General features: G+C 48.2%; 2 protein-coding genes across 3 annotated transcripts; one reads left to right on the forward strand and one right to left on the reverse strand.

Moving 5' to 3' along the window:
• Positions 1-1,301: 1,301 nt before the first annotated feature.
• On the forward strand, positions 1,302-2,285 carry LOC124695641 (probable acetyltransferase NATA1-like). Its single transcript, XM_047228465.1, has one exon. It carries the CDS (start codon positions 1,325-1,327, stop codon positions 2,009-2,011), a length of 687 nt encoding a protein of 228 aa, XP_047084421.1. The 5' UTR covers positions 1,302-1,324; the 3' UTR covers positions 2,012-2,285.
• A 3,257-nt stretch (positions 2,286-5,542) lies between these two features.
• LOC124695643 (UDP-glycosyltransferase 73C6-like) lies at positions 5,543-10,068 on the reverse strand. 2 transcript variants are annotated; one of them, XM_047228468.1, is made up of 3 exons: positions 8,836-10,068; positions 7,095-7,260; positions 5,543-5,780 (listed from the first exon to the last, which is right to left on the reverse strand). In XM_047228468.1, exons 1-2 carry the CDS (start codon positions 10,066-10,068, stop codon positions 7,099-7,101), a joined length of 1,395 nt encoding a protein of 464 aa, XP_047084424.1. In that variant the 3' UTR covers positions 5,543-5,780; positions 7,095-7,098. The 2 variants fall into 2 exon arrangements, with proteins under 2 accessions (XP_047084424.1, XP_047084423.1); XM_047228467.1 differs by lacking the exons at positions 5,543-5,780; positions 7,095-7,260 and having other exon boundaries at positions 8,672-10,068.
• Positions 10,069-18,291: the final 8,223 nt, after the last annotated feature.

The following is an 18,291-nucleotide window of genomic DNA, read 5'->3' on the forward strand; positions in this document are numbered from 1 at the left end:
TAAGGTTAAAGGGAAAAAGAGACAGAAATCCGGTGTGTATTGCTAACTTGGCTGAAAGCCAGAGGTTGAAGAACGTACGATAGGACTTGTTGTACACGCTACACAATGGATCTCTCCGTCAACCGTCCCGCATAGGGGTGTGCCTCCTCTCCTTATGTAGGGGGAGAGATGGTTTACAAGGGAAGAAATCCTAATGGAATCTTTGATGAGCTAAGCTACTTTATAAAGTTTCTTTGGCCCTAGTGACGCCGGTTCTATCTTTAATCAGAGACTGATGACCTCGTCCGGTATCTTTTACGTCATCTTCTGCTTTGGCGCCAGGGCTTCGATTAAAACTGAAGTGCAACATGCAGTGGTATGCTAGGTCACCACACAAAGTCCACCAATTAATTTAAAGTGTTGGATTATTAATCCATATTCTTGGGGAGAACAAATGCGGACAAAGTACTCTAGGAGCTAATTGACGGAAAACAGAAACATAGGCCACAAGATGCCACCCAAGTTGTCCTCTAATTGGAGCCTATTGTTTTATATCTTAAATTTGGTAAGAAATGATTGCAAGTCTTGCAGCGATATCCATGGATTTGACTCTTTCTTTCTTGTTTCTTTCGATCTAAATACCATTCAAAACAAAGAAACCCACACTGAACAATATTTCCACGAAAATGAATGAAATTCATCAGTTGCAAACTAGCTTATGGTTCCGTCCTAAAAAAAGGATGTTTCAACTCTATCTAAATTTGTATGTGTCTAGATCCATTTTAGTAATTTTAGTACGTAGGTACATGCAAATTTAGTCAAAGTTAAGTCATCTTGTTTTGGACGGAGGAAGTATTGAGAGCATCTCCAGTCGCGTCCCCCAAACGATGTCCGGACAAAGCGCCGGATTAGTCGTTTGGGGGACGTCCGGACAAAATTTTCGTTTGGAGAAGGTCCCTTTTCTAGCCACGTTCCCCAAACGCGACCTCCAAACAAAAAGTAAGTGTAAAAGTCGTGTCCGGCGTCCCCGGTAGAGACTCTATACACGAGGGATGGACTAGGGACGCCGGACAACATTTGGAGCACGTCCGGACCGAAGCGGCCTTTGGGGCACGCGACTGGGACGTTTTTTTGGCCGGCGTCCCCCAAATCTCTTTGGGGGACGCTTTGAGGGACGCGACTGGAGATGCTCTGAAAAAATGCTTTGGAAACGAGACTTTGAGATTGAAAACTATCAGCAATCCATTTTCCACCAGTCTCATCGTCATCACAGTACAGACTACAGAGCAGCAAACCCCCTAGCCTAGCGTATCCCCACCAACCCCTATCGCTCCCCACTCCCCAGATGGCGGCGCCGACCTCCTTCTCCGGCGAGGTGTGGGCGGAGCTCCGCCTGGCCGACGCCCGCGACGTGCCCCACATCTACAGCCTCATCCACCAGATGGCCGAGTTCGAGCTCCTCACCGATCTCTTCGCCGCCACCCACGAGCTCCTGCAATCCACGCTCTTCCCCACGCCGCAGCCCGCCCCCTTCGCCTCCTTCACCGCCCTCATCCTCGACCTCTCCCCGTCCCCCGTCTCCGCCGCCGCCGACACCGTCGGCTCCCTCCGCCTCGACCTCTCGGCCTCCCCGCTCGCCGACCCGGAGGCCGCCGCGTTCCCCTCCCCGCGCGGCGCCGGGCGCGTCACGGCCGGGTTCGTGATCTGCTTCCCCAACTACTCCTCCTTCCTCGCCAAGCCCGGGCTCTACGTGGAGGACATCTTCGTGCGCGCGCCCTGGCGCCACCGCGGGCTCGGCCGGATGATGCTCTCCGCCGTCGCAGGCAGGGCCGCCGAGATCGGGATGGGCCGCGTGGAGTGGTGCGTCCTCGACTGGAACCAGAACGCCATCGACTTCTACGAGGGGATGGGCGCCGAGGTCTTCACCAAGTGGCGCATCTGCCGGCTCACCGGCCCCGCCCTCCACAAGTACAAGGGCGCTGGCAGTGCCACTGCCAGCCAGGAGGAGCACGACGCCGGGAAGCCGGAGTAGGTCAGTAGTTCAGGCTCCTGAGATTGTTGGTAATAAGGACTACAGTAGTAGATTTCGCATCCGCTTCTCTGGTCCACTTGGTGTGAGTCATGTATTCTTGCTATACTGTGATTTAGTGAATTGATCTGTTCTCCATGGAGATGCATTAGTGTGATGTCAGATGTAGGAACTTGTTCTTGCTCTTGCCTATGTCGTGTCCAACCTTGGAATGTATCTTGAATTCAGTCTGAAACTGGAATTCAGTTATGATCAATGCGTTAGGGTGATGCTCACATGCAATGGGATTCCGTGTAATGAGACATCCAAGTGACTTCCACTTGTCTCTTTTTTATTTATACATTGGTCCCAAATCTTGCACCATTGAAAGCATCTAGAAACTGATAAACCAGAGCGCCCCTTCGAAAGTTTTGTTTTTGTTTCTGAAACGACCCTTCGGAAGGTTGTGCTCAACTGGAACTGAACACCGTAGACTTGTAGGAAGGTATGTGCACGGAGGTGTTCAAGCAGTGGCACAAATGCTGGCGACAAGTACAAGGGCAATGGCAGCCTCGTGAAGGACTCCAAGAAGGCAGTTTAGGTCAGTAGGAAAAGGAAATTTTGGTCTCCTGAGATTGGTAGAAGGTCTTTGCGGTGCTACATTTGGTGATGTTTTTTGATTTAATGCATTGATCATGGATATATGCATTAAGGATGCAGGGTGATGCCATATATTCCTGCCCTCGTCGTGTTCAACCTTAGAGTACATCTTGAACTGAATCTGAAACTAGAATTATTCACCAGTTACTATCCAATTCTGCGTAGAATACACATACATAGAAACTGGGAGCTGCACTATTAGTGTCTATAGCCACAGTAAGCAACAGACTCTTAATGTCCAAACTTTGGAGGGATTCATCGGCAGAGAGTTCAACCTTTCATCCAGAGGAAAGTGACTCATGTATGTCTTTCTTTGTTGGCGACATTGTTCCCAGACCTTGCACCCTTGAAAACATCTCAAAATTGAAAAACTAGAGACCCCTAACAAAGGGTGTGATTGACACCCGTGATGGCTTGTTGGATCCTTTATTTCCTTTTGAGATGAACCATTTATGTATGGGATGCATACTATAAGCTCAATCCGTGGTCATTCCGACTTTACAAGTGGATGCATTTGATCATATTACAGAACTATATGTGTCAAATTTCCATCCTAGTGTCAACCTAGGGGGTGCGTCAATTTGGCAACCAAGCTCCATGGAGCTCTTTTGAGAACTTTGAAAAATACATGTTTAAAGACATACCAGAATGTAGTCAATGATTTATTCTACCCGTGTTAAATTTCAATGCGAAATACCTTATATTCTATCCTAGGCAAAAATGACAAAAAATGCAGATCTCGGAGCATGAACAGTGCAACGTAGTGTGCATAGTTGACTACATCCAGGTATTTTATTTGTAACTTTTTGAAACTTTGAAATCAAGTTTTCAGTTTTTTCTTAAAATGGGCTCCATGAAGCTTGGGTGTGCCAAAGCCATTTTTCACATCCTTGGTCTTTAAAAAGATTGTGAGTTGGAATACAGATAAACTGAAACTAGGTCCTAAGACTCATTGCCTCCTGAGTATCATCGTTCCTTATTGAAACAAGCATTGTCATGTAGAAAAATACTGAAACAAGCGTTGTCGTGTAATTTCATTCCCAGTTCAAGAATTTAAAGGTCTCTTATTTGAGCGGTACCACAGTCATCGACAAATAGCCTGTTTGGCAAAATTGTACTGTACTAGCCAGATTATAAGTTGATTTTTCCTGTACAAGACTATGTAGTTGTGTTTGTCAGATTGTTTCTGGGTACATGGTAAGAAAATATCACATATATTAAAATTATTAGCACATCAACATATTGTCTCCACATGTTAAAAAAAAGATGATATATCCAGAGAATTGCTTTTGTACATGAATTTGTCAGGTTTAAGACAGTAGTGGCTATTGCTTTCACAAAATTATGGTTCAGGGTGATGTATTCCGTGCTACTGATCTGGTTTCAGTTGAGATGCATCAAAGTTCCAGGGTGTATGTTTGGCTACTGATAAGTGCATTGATCTGTTCTTCTCCACTGAGATGCATCAAGGTAACGTGTATGATGTAGGGATTTGTTCTTGCCCTTGCCTGTGCTGTGTTCAACCTTGGAATATATCTTGAATTTAATCTGAAACTGGAATTGTCCCCCTTTACTGTCATCCTATTCTGCATAGGAAGTACATACATAGGAACAGGAAGCTGATCTGTTAGTGCCACTGCAGCTACCATAAGCAACATTCTTGATGTCCAAACTCAGAAGGGGCTCATTAGAGGCTTTAGCCTTATGGCCAGAGCCAATGGCCTCCTATGTAATGAGTCATCTATAAGTGACTTCCACTTGTCTCATTTGTTGGCGACATGCATCCCAAACCTTGCACCATTGGAAATTGAAAAACTAGAGGACCACTTCAAAAAGCATATGGATTGACAGCCAGTGCTTGCCTCTTCCATTTTGAACATTTTTTTATGGAACTTGAAATCAATAGTATTTCTGTCTAGTTGCAATTTCGTTCCCTGTTCTTCAAGATGTTGAAGTCCTCTATTGGATAACCTGTTTAGCCGAATTGTATTGTGTTATACAGAACAGATCCCTGTTTTTCCGGTGGAGACATCTAACGTCGTATGTATGGGAAGCAGTTAGCGCAAATACTATGCATAAGCCTGCCACGCAGTCAGTCTAATATGACTATATGAGACGTTATGAAAATACAAGCACAGCCACGACATGTCCCCAAACATACTGGTTTGATGATTCAATTAATTTCTCAAGTTTAAGGCGACAATTTTTTTTTAACAAAGAAAGGCCTCAAGAGGCCTAGAAGCTGCAATTAATAAGCGGCGGGTAGAAAATTACAAAAAGACCCCATTAACATCTCTTGTACTGGGAAACCTAGAATTTGAAGACATGGCCTCAAATTTTACAAAAAAAAGAGCCCTAACACAGAATATCCGTAAGCAATCAGGTGCTCGAGGTTCTTCTCCACCGCACGCCGGCGACCTCTGGAAGCTGGCCGCGCCGAGATCCGAGAGAAAGATGCTCGTTGTTCTCTCCTTCCCGACGTCGAGCCAAAACTGCTGGCCATCTCCGCACCTTCGGGGACGAACCACTTGGAAGCGCATCAATAGCGAGCTTCGATGATTGACTGGAGAAAGCCTCCCGGTGGAGGTTGAACTCCTGGAAGAGGACCGATAGTCAGCCATGATATGCAGGGCAAGGCATCAGCGCCAGCACAAGTCCCCTAGTAAAGAGCTTTCTAGAGAGTACCCGGCAGCCACGAATCCCCACCATCTTCCTGCCTCAGAGCATGGGCGGATCCAGCCTATTGACAAGGGGGGCAGCTGCCCCCACTCAAATCTCTAAACTCCTTGTAAAAGCTAGCTTAAATGGTGGTTTGCCCCCACTTCGCAAATGATTTTTCTTCAATAACTAAATTCTTGCCCCCTCTCATTTTTGATTCTAGCTCCGCCCCTGCCTCAGAGAGAAAGACACCAGGCCACCTCCTCCCCTCGCCACCAAGGCCGTCCAGAGGAAGCCACCCCACATCTGAGCTCCGCGGCAGGACATGGCACTAAGAAAACTTCTTATTGAAGAAGGCCTCACCGGAGTTGCCGACGATGACTAGCTTCCGCCATGAAAGCTTGACGAGGAGCACCTCCAGCAACCGCCTGATGCCGCAGCGAAGCATCAGAACGAGTAGCCTCCAGAGGGAAGAGGAAAGAGCCTTATTTCGGAGGATGCCTAGCTCCATCTTCCACACCAGCCACTGCACCCTCCAGAAGAACATGGCTAAGGGAACGACAGAGGCAAAGGACGCGCCAGATCCGGCCGAAGAGATCTAGCAGCCTACCCCCACTCTCCACAAAGGGTAAACCTAAACGAAGACTAAGAGCATCTCCAGTCGCGTCCCCCAAAGCGTCGCCCAAACGGCGCCGGATTGAGCGTTTGGGGGAAGTGTTTTGTTCGTGAACGTTTGGGGGGCGTGTTTTGATCTCATAGTTGCATGGTGGAGCATGCCCTTCCACTAGTCTGCTGAAGAACACCGGAGACTGCTGCAACACGTTGATGTCATTGTGTGATCCCACCATGCCAAAGAAAGAATGCCAAATCCACAGGTCATAATCTGCCACAGCTTCAAGAACCACACTGCAATATCCATGACGCCCTTTGTATATATCTTGCCAAGCAAATGGGCAGTTCTTCCATGACCAGTGCATGCAAAGATGCTTCCAAACATTTCAGGAAATCCTCTAGCAGCATTTGTGCCATGATCCTTGCAGTCTCTTCCTCAGTTGGCCCTCTCAAGTAGTATTTGCCAAACTTTCCCACCACAGCTCGGTAAAACTTGTACATGCACTCAATGGTAGTAGACTCACTCATGCGAAGGTAGTCGTCCTGTGTATCTCGTCGTCGCTATCCATGTCTGAAGCAAAATCAATGGTTAAAATTGCGCCGCGGCAACGCACATCGACCAATCGCGCCTACCTGGCAAGTCGTCGAGCACCTTGTGTGCGCGGAGGTGGAGCGGATTTGAAGCCGCGTTCTGGAACGCGCTGGCGAAGCGGCGGCGGCGGAACGACTGGCGGGAGTGCCAGCCGCGACGACGGTGCCGACTCTCAGAAGAGATCAGACGTCGAAACGGCCGGTAAATCCAGTGGCGGCGGAGGGGCGGGAGGCGCGAGAGGGAAGGAGCGACGAGAAAAAAGGTACGAACCAACGGTTTATGGAAATAGTCGCCGACATGTGGGATCCCGCCTCGCTTTTCCTTGTGTCCGGCGGGCCCGGAGCGTCCCCTGTGGGTCGGGAACGGGCTCGGAGCACCGGATACCATATCGGAAGCGGCTTTGGTGAACACGGCTGGAATTTTTTTTTTGTCCGACGCGCCTCAAATCGCTTTGGAGGACGCTTTGAGAGAGGCAAGTGGAGATGCCTACTACTACAACCGGCGCCCTTCCTTTGCCTACTCCACCCAGCATCGCCGGCGAGAGCCACTCCTGCCCGGACCAGGTCGCACAGGTGGCGTGCAAGACTGCTTAAATCGTGAAACGGTTGACCAGGTCGCACAGGTTGGTGTGCGAGGAGCCACCAGGCTGCATTGCCTGTGTGGCTTTGAGGGAGAGCTCGCGGACACGGCGCCGCATCTCCTGGCCCTCCTCTCCTCCGCAAAGCACGGTGGTGAGCGCCGCCTGGATGACCTCGCGGCGCACCGCCATGGTAGCGCCAGCACAAGTCCCCTAGTAAAGAGATCTCCAGAGAGTAGCCGCAGCCACGAATCCCCACCATCTTCATGCCTCAGTCCATGGGCGGATGCAGCCTATTAACAAGGGGGGCAGCTGCCCCCACTCAAATATCTAAACTCCTTGTAAAAGCTAGCTTAAATGATGGTTTGCCCCCACTTAGCAAATGATTTTTCTTCAATAACAAATTCTTGCCCCCTCTCATTTTTGATTCTAGCTCCGCCCTGCCTCAGAGAGAAAGACACCAGGCCACCTCCTCCCCTCGCCACCAAAGCCGTCCAGAGGAAGCCACCCCACATCTGAGCTCCGCGGCGGGACATGGCACCAAGCAAACTTCTTATTGAAGAAGGCCTCACCGGAGTTGCCGACGATGACTAGCTTCCGTCATGAAAGCTTGACGAGGAGCACCTCCAGCAACCGCCTGATGCCGCATCGAAGCATCAGAACGAGTAGCCTCCAGAGGAAAGAGGAAACAACCTTATTTCGGAGGATGCCTGGCTCCATCTTCCACTCCAGCCACCACACCCTCCAGAAGAGCATGGCCGAGGGAACGACGAGGCAAAGGACGCGCCAGATCCAGCTGAAGAGATCTAGCAGCCTACCCCCATTCTCCACAAAGGGTAAACCTAAACGAAGACTAAGAGCATGTCCAGTCGCGTCCCCCAAAGCGTCGCCCAAACGGCGCCGGATTGAGCGTTTGGGGGACGTGTTTTGTTCGTGCCACGTTTGGGGGACGTCGCTCCCCAGCCAGATCCCCCAGACGCCGCCCCAAACTTTTTTTAAGGCTTTTTGAAAACACAACCATTTATCAAATATAGCATACAAATAAATATGTTAAATATGTTTGCGGAGATTGTTTTCCAATTAAAATACAACAAACAATAAAACAACTAAATAAATGTAATAAATTGGGCTAGATCAAAGTGCCGCGGCATTTCTTTTGATCCTCCACAAATGCTCAACGAGATCAGCTTGAAGTTGATCATGAACATTGCTGTCACGGATCTCTGCGTGCATGACGAGGAAATCAGCAACATGTCTCCTGGCATGATTCTTGCGGTCATCCTCGATGATCATGTTGTGCATGATCACACAAGCCTGCATCACCTCCCACATTTGGTCGTGAGACCAGCTTAGAGCAGGGTACCGGACAATTACAAATTAAGCTTGAAGCACACCAAATGCCCGCTCGACATCCTTCCTGCAAGCCTCCTATCGTGCAGCAAAGTGGGAATTCTTCAGACGTGATGGATTCAAGATTGTTTTGACAAAAATAGCCCATTGTGGATATATACTCCAGCCAGCATCGCCGGCGAGAGCAGCTCCGGCCCGGACCAGGTCGCACAGGTGGCGTGCAACGTGCAAGAGTGCTTAAATCGTGAAACGGTTGACCAGGTCGCACAGGTTGGCGTGCGAGGAGCCACCAGGCTGCATTGCCTCTGTGGCTTTGAGGGAGAGCTCGCGGACACGGCTCCGCATCTCCTGGCCCTCCTCTCCTCCGCAAAGCATGGTGGTGAGCGCCGCCTGAATCACCTCGCGGCGCACCGCCATGTCCGGCTCCTTTGGCCGGATGCTCAACCCGATCCCTAGTTCGTCCACCACCAGCTTCTCATTCACGGGCTGATCCGAGTCTAGCAAGCGAGGCCATGTCACCACAGGCTTGGCAGCCATTATGGTTTCCATGATGGAGTTCCACCCGCAGTGCGTGAGGAAGCAGCCCAGCGCTGCGTGTGAGAGGATCAGCAGCTGGGGCACCCAGCCTGTAACTATCCGGCCGTGGCCGGCAACACGCGCCTGGAGTTGACGCAGGGGCTCGCCCAGGTGGTCGGCCTTGTTGAAGACCCAGATGAAGGGGTAGCCTGAGGCCTCAAGCCCAAGCCCAAGCTCCAGGAGCTGCTCGGGTTCCATCGTAGGAGCTAGAGTCCCGAAGCTGACGTAGACGACGGAGCCGCCCTCCTTGCCATCGAGCCACCGCAGGTACTCGTCGGCATCGACGGTGGCGGCATCCCCTCTCGCCGTCTTCACCAGCCCGCCGCCGGCGCCGGTGAGCTGGTGGTGGAGCGATACCGGGCCGACAGTCCACACTTGTTTCCCGGAGGCCGCCGCGAAGCCGCGGACGTATTCTGGCTCCAACTCCAGGAACGTGGTGAGGATCATGCCGTCCACCTCAGCCTGCGCCCCGTATATCTCCTCGCGGACCGCCCGCCAGCATGGCTCGCTGAAGAAGCGTGCGGTGTGGTCCCTCGTGAGCTGGACCCTCTTCTTCCAGCCCGGCACCGGCACCATGACTGGCTCGTCGACTTGGTCGGCCTCGAGCTCGCACAGGGCGCTCAAGGCTGGGATGGCCAAGAAGCTGAGACGCGGAACCCCGAGGCTTGCGGCGAGCGCGCTCGTCCACGGGTGGCAGAAGTCGGACACGATGCAGGTCGCGCGCGGCGCGTGCGTGCGGAGGTGCTCCTCGACGGGTGCTTGGAGCAGCGCCACCGCCTGGAAGTATCCCACCACGCGCTCCGCCGAGATGTTGTCCATGTTGTCCGCCCCGTCCGATACATACTCCAGCGGGAACTCCAAGAGGCGGACCTCCAGGCCAGACTGCTCGATGCAGGGGCGGACCCTGGCCGCGGTGGCCGGCGTTGCGACGATGCTGCACAAGGCGCCGCGGGCGCACAGCAGCAACGCTGTGTCGATGGCCGGGATGATGTGACCCTGGGCCATGAGCGGGATGAAGACGAAGTGCGCCCGCTTGGCAGAGCTCTCTTCAGTCATTTTTGGTAGGAGGTAGCGATACGATTCGACGACTATCCTGCAACCAGTTGCTCCTTTAAGGAAAAGTCTAGCACACGTGTAGCGTGTTACACTCGTGGCCACGCCACAACTTCGCCGTCATGGGCACAACTGAAACCAACCGCACAACAAATCGTGCCTTATCTTCTCTCTCCCTTTTGGGTCCCTCTAGCACTATCTCAGTCAGCTGACACTCACCAATCTGATTATTTTTGCCGGAGTGGTGCACTTTTGTGACGGGATGGGCGGGGTCAGCCTTTTCTTCTCGCCACCTAGGGTTTCTGGGGTTGCGACCGCGAGCGACCAGGTGCCCTAACCGCCACCGCCACACCACAAGCCCACCTCCTGTGCCTCCCTTCCCTCGCCGTTGTAGATGGACGTCGCCCGGCAAAGCCTGGCCGGTGCCGGAGGTGGCGAGGCCCTCCTCTCCTCTTCGCTCGACGGACGGCGCGGGACACCTTATCTAGCGAGGGCGTGGTGCCCGGCAAGGTGCGTGGCCTGGGTGTGTGTCTCGAAGCTTTGGTTGGAGAGGATATGAAATTTTGGGACTTCTTTGTGTTTTCTGCTCTTGCCCGTAGTACCGGGGTGGCCAGCGGTAGTACCGCTACCGCTGCCCACACACGTGTACGCAGGAGCCAGAACCCAACTCACGGTACTGTTGCTGCTCACCTAGGGGCGGTAATACCGGGCCATGTACCGCTCCTGATACCACCCATAGGGGGTTACATATTTTGTACCTAGGTTGGTACCTGACTGGTGCTCAGCCCGGAACTACTTTTTAGACACCCTGTTGCGGGGCTCGCTGTAGTACCTGACAAGAGATTAACTTGTCAATGCCTACGGATTGTATACTTAGGGTTTGGTAGAAAGTAGAGGGTAAGTAGATCTCGAAGGTTCAGCCGAAAAGGTGCCCGACTAAGAAAATTAGGGTGTATGTTGACAATAGATTCGATGGATTTCCTCCCCACGACTCCCCTTTATATAGGAGGGAGAGCCAAGGGATTTCGTGCCGTACAAGTTACAAACTCTGGGAAGCTACCCGAGTCTTTCCCGTACAATTACATGACTCGTGATTCCTAATATAACTCTAGATTCCTTATTGATGTTCGCCGGGCTTCTGGGTCTTGAAAGCTTTGAGCCGTGGGCCTCCAGATATCCTCGGGTACCTTATTCGGCAGGCCCATTCGGGATGCCTATGTCAGTACCGGCTGCAGAGTTCTCAAGTACCATCACTATGGAAACGTGGTGCCGGTGGTAGAGGGACACCCAGGACACCGAACTCGCAGAACATGCTACGGTACCTCAATCGGTACTTGTACCGGTAGTTCCGCTCAACGAGTCCCACGTGCGACTTAAACCTAATGGTAACATCCGGGCCGGTGAAGCCTTTGTGGATGTTGGTTGGCCTTTGTGGCACCACAGCTCTCCAACGTAGACGTACTTCCATTTGGAAGGAAATACGGGGAACAAATCATCGTCTTGTGTCTCCATACGGTTACCTTGTTCCCTCTACCTTGCTTGTCTTGATACTTGTTTCACTTGTGTTTCTATATATTTGCATCGTATAGGTTTCTAATTCCATCTTGCTCATCTTTACCTTATTCAATAAAGCCCTAAAATTGAAACGACTTAAAACTTTAAGTAGCTCGTATTCACCCCCTCCCCCGCCCGCCTATAGCTAGTCCTATCGACCTTTCAGAAGGTGAGTGTGAGGCTTTTAAACATATTAAACAAAAACACTCAAATTAAACGGAAAATAAAACTTTCATTCAACTTTTATCATATACAATTAAAAAGTTAAATGAACAAACGGACTCCCTTTGGGGCTAGCCTCGACCAGGGGCGCGCGACGGGCTAGCCTTGTTGCCATTCGTCCCTTTGCTCATTGTGCCTTGATACCGACAAGTGTAGGGGATCCCTCAGATCTTCAAGTAAGTATTAGTATCGATCCCACGAAGATATGAAGGCTAAGTATTATATTCTTTCAAAGCAGGGTGTCACTTTTCTAATTATCTAGGCACTAAACAAACACAATAAACTAGGGTGGTTTCTTAGGAAAGTTTAAAACTCAAAGTAAAGATACAAGAAAGTAAATAATACGATATTAAAATAAAGTGCTGAAATTAAAGAGAGCTTTTCGTTGTTGCTGAGAAGTGGGTCAAAATGTAGACATGAGGTGACCAACGGGATGTTGCATGGATGAGATTGATCATATGATACAATATAAATAACACCATACTTGTGTAGGTGTGTTTTCCAGATATAATTGTGCCTACTAATGATGAGAATTTGCATAACATCTATTGTTATACCTGCCTATTTCGTTGGGCCAACTTGGAACTGCAGGTAATTAAGTTATACTTTTTGGAATAGCACGGAACAATGCATTAGCACTCTATGGACACACATGACCCTCAAACTATGACATATGCCCCTTATTTTCCCTAACTGTCACTTTGGGGTTCGCGGATTCAACATAATAACAGATAATATAATTTGCAGATAAATTCCAAACTCATATATATGATGAGAAACAAAAGTTCAGTAGTGAAATCATGTCACTCGGGCTCTAGTAACAACGATTAAACATAGCAAATGTGCATCAACACTCATACAAGAATATCTTCAAGACTAGGATATCAAATCTTAACATCTACTAGCTCCATCCGAAGGCTTATATTTTTTTTAGAAAGTCAAACTATGTCAAGTTTGACCAAGTTTTTATCAAAAATCATTAACGTGTAAAATACAAAATCAATATCATTAGATATATAATGAAATATACTTTCATATGATATCTACAAAATATCATATTTATCGATAGATTCTTCTAGAGGTTTGGTCAAACTTTACTTGGTTTGACTTTTAAAAATAAGCCTTAAGCCTTGAGATGGAGGTAGTATGCATTATTACATGTTCAATCTCATCCAATAACCTTACAACCCACACCTAGAGCAGGAATTACTCACGCATGGACATGGTTATGGAGATCTTGATGGAAAGGCTGATGAGGTGGCGCAACATTGTGGCTAGGAGGTTGTGGCTGTGAGGCGAGCAATGAAGGCGAGTATGAGGCTTATATAGTCAGTGACAATGCGGGAAGCACAAGGGGGAGAAGGGGAGAAGGGGAGTGCGGTGACCCAGCATACCACTGCATGGTGCGGTACGCAAGTCGTTGACATAACACAAGTGAAACACCGTTCCACTCATATTACATCCCTCAGAGTGGTACAACAGAAACATATGCAAGTCCAAGGCATGTCTATAGAAGGATACACGAACTGTTTACAGAAGATCAACATAGTCTCCTACTTTACAGTGAGGTAAAACTGCAAATAAAGCTTCAGAAGAACAACTCGTAATCTAACTTATTGCTAACTCTAGCTCTAGAGCTACTTGGCTTGCTATAGAACTCTAACTACTTAGGTGCTAGGATTTGGGAAAAGGTTCCCTTCTATTACTAGTCTAGGTTTTCACTCTAGCTGATGCAGAAGTTGACTCCATTGACTTCATTGATTGAGTTCTCCATATTGTTGCAGTTGACTCCTTTATCTTCGAGTTCCACGGCAGCTTCTCCTTCAGTGACTTTGATCTAAGAAGGGGGTTCAAAAGGGAGGGAATGAGTACGAGCGTACTCAGCAAGTTCATTATAGGAAATAGGTGTATCATGGACTAGCTACAGCCACAGACCAGAAAGTCATAGGCGAATGCATGTTTTCGTAAACATTTCTTCAAAAGGTTTATTTTATTCCGAAAACTATGCCCGTCAGTCTTCAGAGGTTGACCAGACTTCATGGAGTTCCTTTCCTGCCGCGTTCGTAGTTCCCTTCCTGGAATAGGGAGTGACAGCCACAATTTGATACACTTTGCAGAGGTACGTTACTTTTATCATAAGAGAACTTATCCTTGTTGTCAACCAGGCTTAAGTCTCCGTCACACTTCCTTGCCGCTAGGCCAGGTATAAGATCCAAGCCAATCATTTCCTTCTCCGCGACCCTGCATACCCACCCTTTTGTCTATCCGCACATCCCCGGTAGACATCTCCCGATCATACGACTTTACTCACGATGTGCTATGGACAATCCATCATAGAAGGTAGAGCGCTCTCATCCACAAGGATGGGGATTTAAAAGGATTCCCCAACCTATTGCAGTGTTCTCGCAACACCCAGCCAGACTCTATCAAGTCCGTTGATATGCAGAAGGAAAAAGATACAACTGACTTCCCCAGAGCCATTATAGATCTTATGGTTAACGCGATATGCACACCGCTAGAATCACTAGACGGCATTGGTGATTAGTCCTAGATGAGTAGTACCCTTGCAATGGAACCTCCACCAACAACACATACCATGGTTCCATTGCCCACCACATAGTCATATTCATAATTGTAAAGTAATGTTTTGATTTTCAATGCAAGAGTGATAAGTATAGTACTTTGCATATAGTTTGATAAAAATAATCAAATGACATGAGCAAGCGATGAACTTGCCTTTTTTGACAGCAAGATTATGCAGGCAAAAGCTTCGATACGTGATAACTCCAAGTTCTGAAATACCATCATCGTCCGGTAAGGACAATGTTTAAAGAACGTGCAAAGATGCTATAATGCACAGTATGAGATGCAATCGCTCTAAGCGTAACCTAACCCCGATGATTTAGGATTGGTGAGTTGTAAAGATTTCTTTAGGGTGTGTTGCACTTTTAGAATGGTTTCTAAAACAAGTTTCTTATTAGGGTTTGGTTAAATTAGTATCATAAACAAGTGATATAATGCATCATAACAATCATACACACAAAGGAATAGTGGTTGCATAACATGTAAAGATCAGTTGTCAGTTTTAAGTCCTATAGGGCATGGTTGATGTTTACTTCAAAAGAATAACTTTTGAAGAACATGTTTAATAAAGAACAAGGATTACTACAAATAGAAGCTATGCGCTTCTAAGGTTTACTAGGATTCACTAGTAGGTTCATTTAATTCACCAATTAGAGACTAGTTGGTTACTAAGTACGATGGGTCTATATGTAGCAAGTATTGGCATGTTTATTACTATGGTTGATCATAGAGTATCATATCAAAGGATGGTTATCAAGGTGGTGCCATGAGTTAAACATTAGGGTTTACTATAACTTCTCATTTGTTTCACTAAGTAATCAACAATGGGTTCCTAAACTAGGTGGTTCATTAATTATCTAGTAGGCACATGGTTTAGTGTAGCGCATCTAAAGTGAAGTACTACATAAGTTTTGCTACTTAAGGTTGATCCCAATGGTGTGGTATTAAGTAATGGTGATCAATGGTGCCAACATGAGGGTAACAAGTTAGGGTTTACACCTAGGTGGTACTAGTTGGTCATATAAGGTATTAGTCAAAAGTGAAAGCATGAAATGATAACTTAAATTGCATTTGAGTTGATAATATCTTAATAAAATATGAGCATGTTTTTATTTGCTTAGTCTAGATCAATAACTAAAGTTAAGTTCCTATGATCACATGTTATAAACCCCTAGGGTTTTAGACTTGAATTTTTTTTAGGGTTTTCACATAAAATAATAGGGTTAAGGTCTTTACTCATATTATAACTAGGGTTTCCAAGTTGTGATACCATTCTTCGAATAATAATTGGGTAATAAAGTTTAAGTTATTAATAACTTTGAAATAATAATATTAGTTTTTAACATTTTTCTATTTTTCTTATTATTTAAAGAAAATGATAAAGTGCAATTTAGGGTTTTTAAAATACCACTAATATTTAAGATAATGATAACATGATGAAAGCAAATTACTTTTAGTGTTTAATTTATTTCCTAAATGGATATTACTTATTTATGAAATTTAAATAATTATTGAATTTTAATGGTATTTAGGATAAAAGAAAAGGCATAATTAATAAAGGTTAAACAACTGAATTTTTGTTTTGACAAACATTTTCATACTATATTTTTACTGGCTAGAGTTTATTTTCTTGAGCATTTTGATATCTTATTTGCATTTGTCAGATTTGAAATGAATTTTATATATTTCTGCAAAGTTTCAGTATTTTCTGGAATTTAAAATAAAGGACAAATACTAAACATACCGGGCTAAACCTAACTATGGTCACTGACTGGTGGGGTCTGGTCCAGGTCAGCTGCCTCGTTGGAAGTTGACCAAGTCAAAGTGGTCAATGGGTCCCACTGCCACGTCGACATCATCGGCGGCTTGACACCGGCAAGTCAGAACGCGATGGCGAATCCGATTTCGAGCTCCCCGGGATGGTCTACTACATGTTTCTGGACCCCCTCGACCTGCTGAGCACGATGGTGGTGGTGGTTACTGAAATAATCACCAGAGCATCGCAGGAGAAGGCATATGCGGCGGCGCTGCTCCGGCCAAACGACTAACACGAGCTAGCGATGTTGGGGGATGACCCCCGGTATGCCAAAGGCATGCCAAACCGGATGGTTTGAGCCATCAAGATACCGGTTTAAAGTTTATTCCGGGCTGTGAAGCCAAGCGATTGGCTAAGTAAGTCTATACCGGTATCCCCAGGAGGGGTATGCCGGAAAGAGCTAAGAAGGTACCGGATTACCGGTAAGAGGTGCACTGTAGCACGTCGGCAAGACTGGTCAAAGATTCTCTCAAGAGCAAGAGGACAAGGATGAGCTAAGCAAAGTTGCTTTAAACGAAGCCCTGACGCCAAAGAGGAAGGTGACGTTGAAAGCATCCGGAGGACGTCAGCCTCCCTGATTAAAGAGATACCGGCGTCACCAGTGATTAAAGAGGCTTTGTAAAGTAGTTTGTCTAGTCAAAGATGCCATTAGGGTTTCTTAGGGTTTCTTCCCTTGTAAGCCACCCTCTCCCCTATATAAGGAGAGGGGGCACACCCGCGGGCATGAGGAGATAGAGGAGCTATTGTGTGCTATCTTGTATCCAAAAACCTGTAACCTTTTGTGATAAATGAATAGAGAGATCTGAAGGGGAGAAAGCTCTAGTGTCCTTCTTCTTCTACCCCTGGCCAAGGCCAAGTTCTTAGGAGATCCATCCAGAATCCATCCCATCCTTACCAAAACCCTCACCCTAATCCTCTAGCGCCCATTCGGCCCCAACTTAAGCCATCCTATGGCATCTGTCTGTTCACCACGACGACAGTTGGTGCCCACCGTGGGGCATGAAGCGGCGCTTGCTGGAGTTCATATTCGGGCGGGCATCCTCAACGTCTCCGGCGAGCGGGTGGTGTCTGCGCTCGTGCAGCGCATCTACTCGCTGGACTTCATCAACGACAACGCGGGCTGCTTCGCCAACGGCGGTGTTTTCCCCAAGAACGGCCGCGTCATCGAGTTCGGCAGTCACCGCGTCTACTTCGGCACCGTCCCTGTGCGCCAGCGCCTCTCGCCGGTGCTGGTGGCGCCGGACCCGCCGAGGTGGCTGTGCGCTGGCCGCGCCACTGGTAGCGTGGAGGTGATGATGGCAGGCGTGACTGACGCCGGCAAGGAGGTCGCGGCGGAAGGCGCAGGGCAAGCAAGGTCCACGCGCACGGCCAAGCCGCCAACCGAGCGCGACCAGGTGGTTGCAGGTACATCTGCACCGCCACCGGAGAATCCTCTCCATGCGGCGATGAACATGCTGGCGACGCCCCTGGCGCAGAACATCGATCCGGCAGTGGCTCAGGCGGAGCTGGAGGCGCAACAATAGAAGCTGCTCTCCGCAGGCGCGGACATCATCCGGGCGCAGCGCGAGCTGAACCTAACCCTACGTGAGTATAACGCTGCCCATGGCTTTGCTTCTGTTAGCGCTCAGGTTGCTAGGATGCCGGAAAACCGGCTTAAGGCTCGTAATCTAGATCAGGATTTGCGTAAGGAGATTCTTGCCGGCAAAAGTACATCTGCATCTCTGAGTATCATAGAAAACCTAAGTACAGTAGCCCGGATAAAAGCATAAAAGCTGCTAGGGCTGCTGTAGAGCTGTGCGATTCGCTTACCGGAGATGCCCTAGCCAAGCAACAAGAGCGAGTTAGGGAGTTGTTTGACATGATTCAAGAACAAAATGCTGAGCTTGCTAGAGCAAACAAAGCTGCGGCATCAAAATCTGTGCGTTCAACAAAGAATGCTGGTAGCAAGTCCCATGGGTGGGCATTGTCCCCCCATCCGGACAGAAGAAAAGAAAAAGAAATGAATGCGCAGCAGTTGACTGTGTACGATCCGGTTCATGCCGGAAAACAAC

This window comes from Lolium rigidum, chromosome 3, assembly GCF_022539505.1.
Source record: "Lolium rigidum isolate FL_2022 chromosome 3, APGP_CSIRO_Lrig_0.1, whole genome shotgun sequence".
In the NCBI taxonomy this organism is placed as follows: domain Eukaryota; kingdom Viridiplantae; phylum Streptophyta; class Magnoliopsida; order Poales; family Poaceae; genus Lolium; species Lolium rigidum.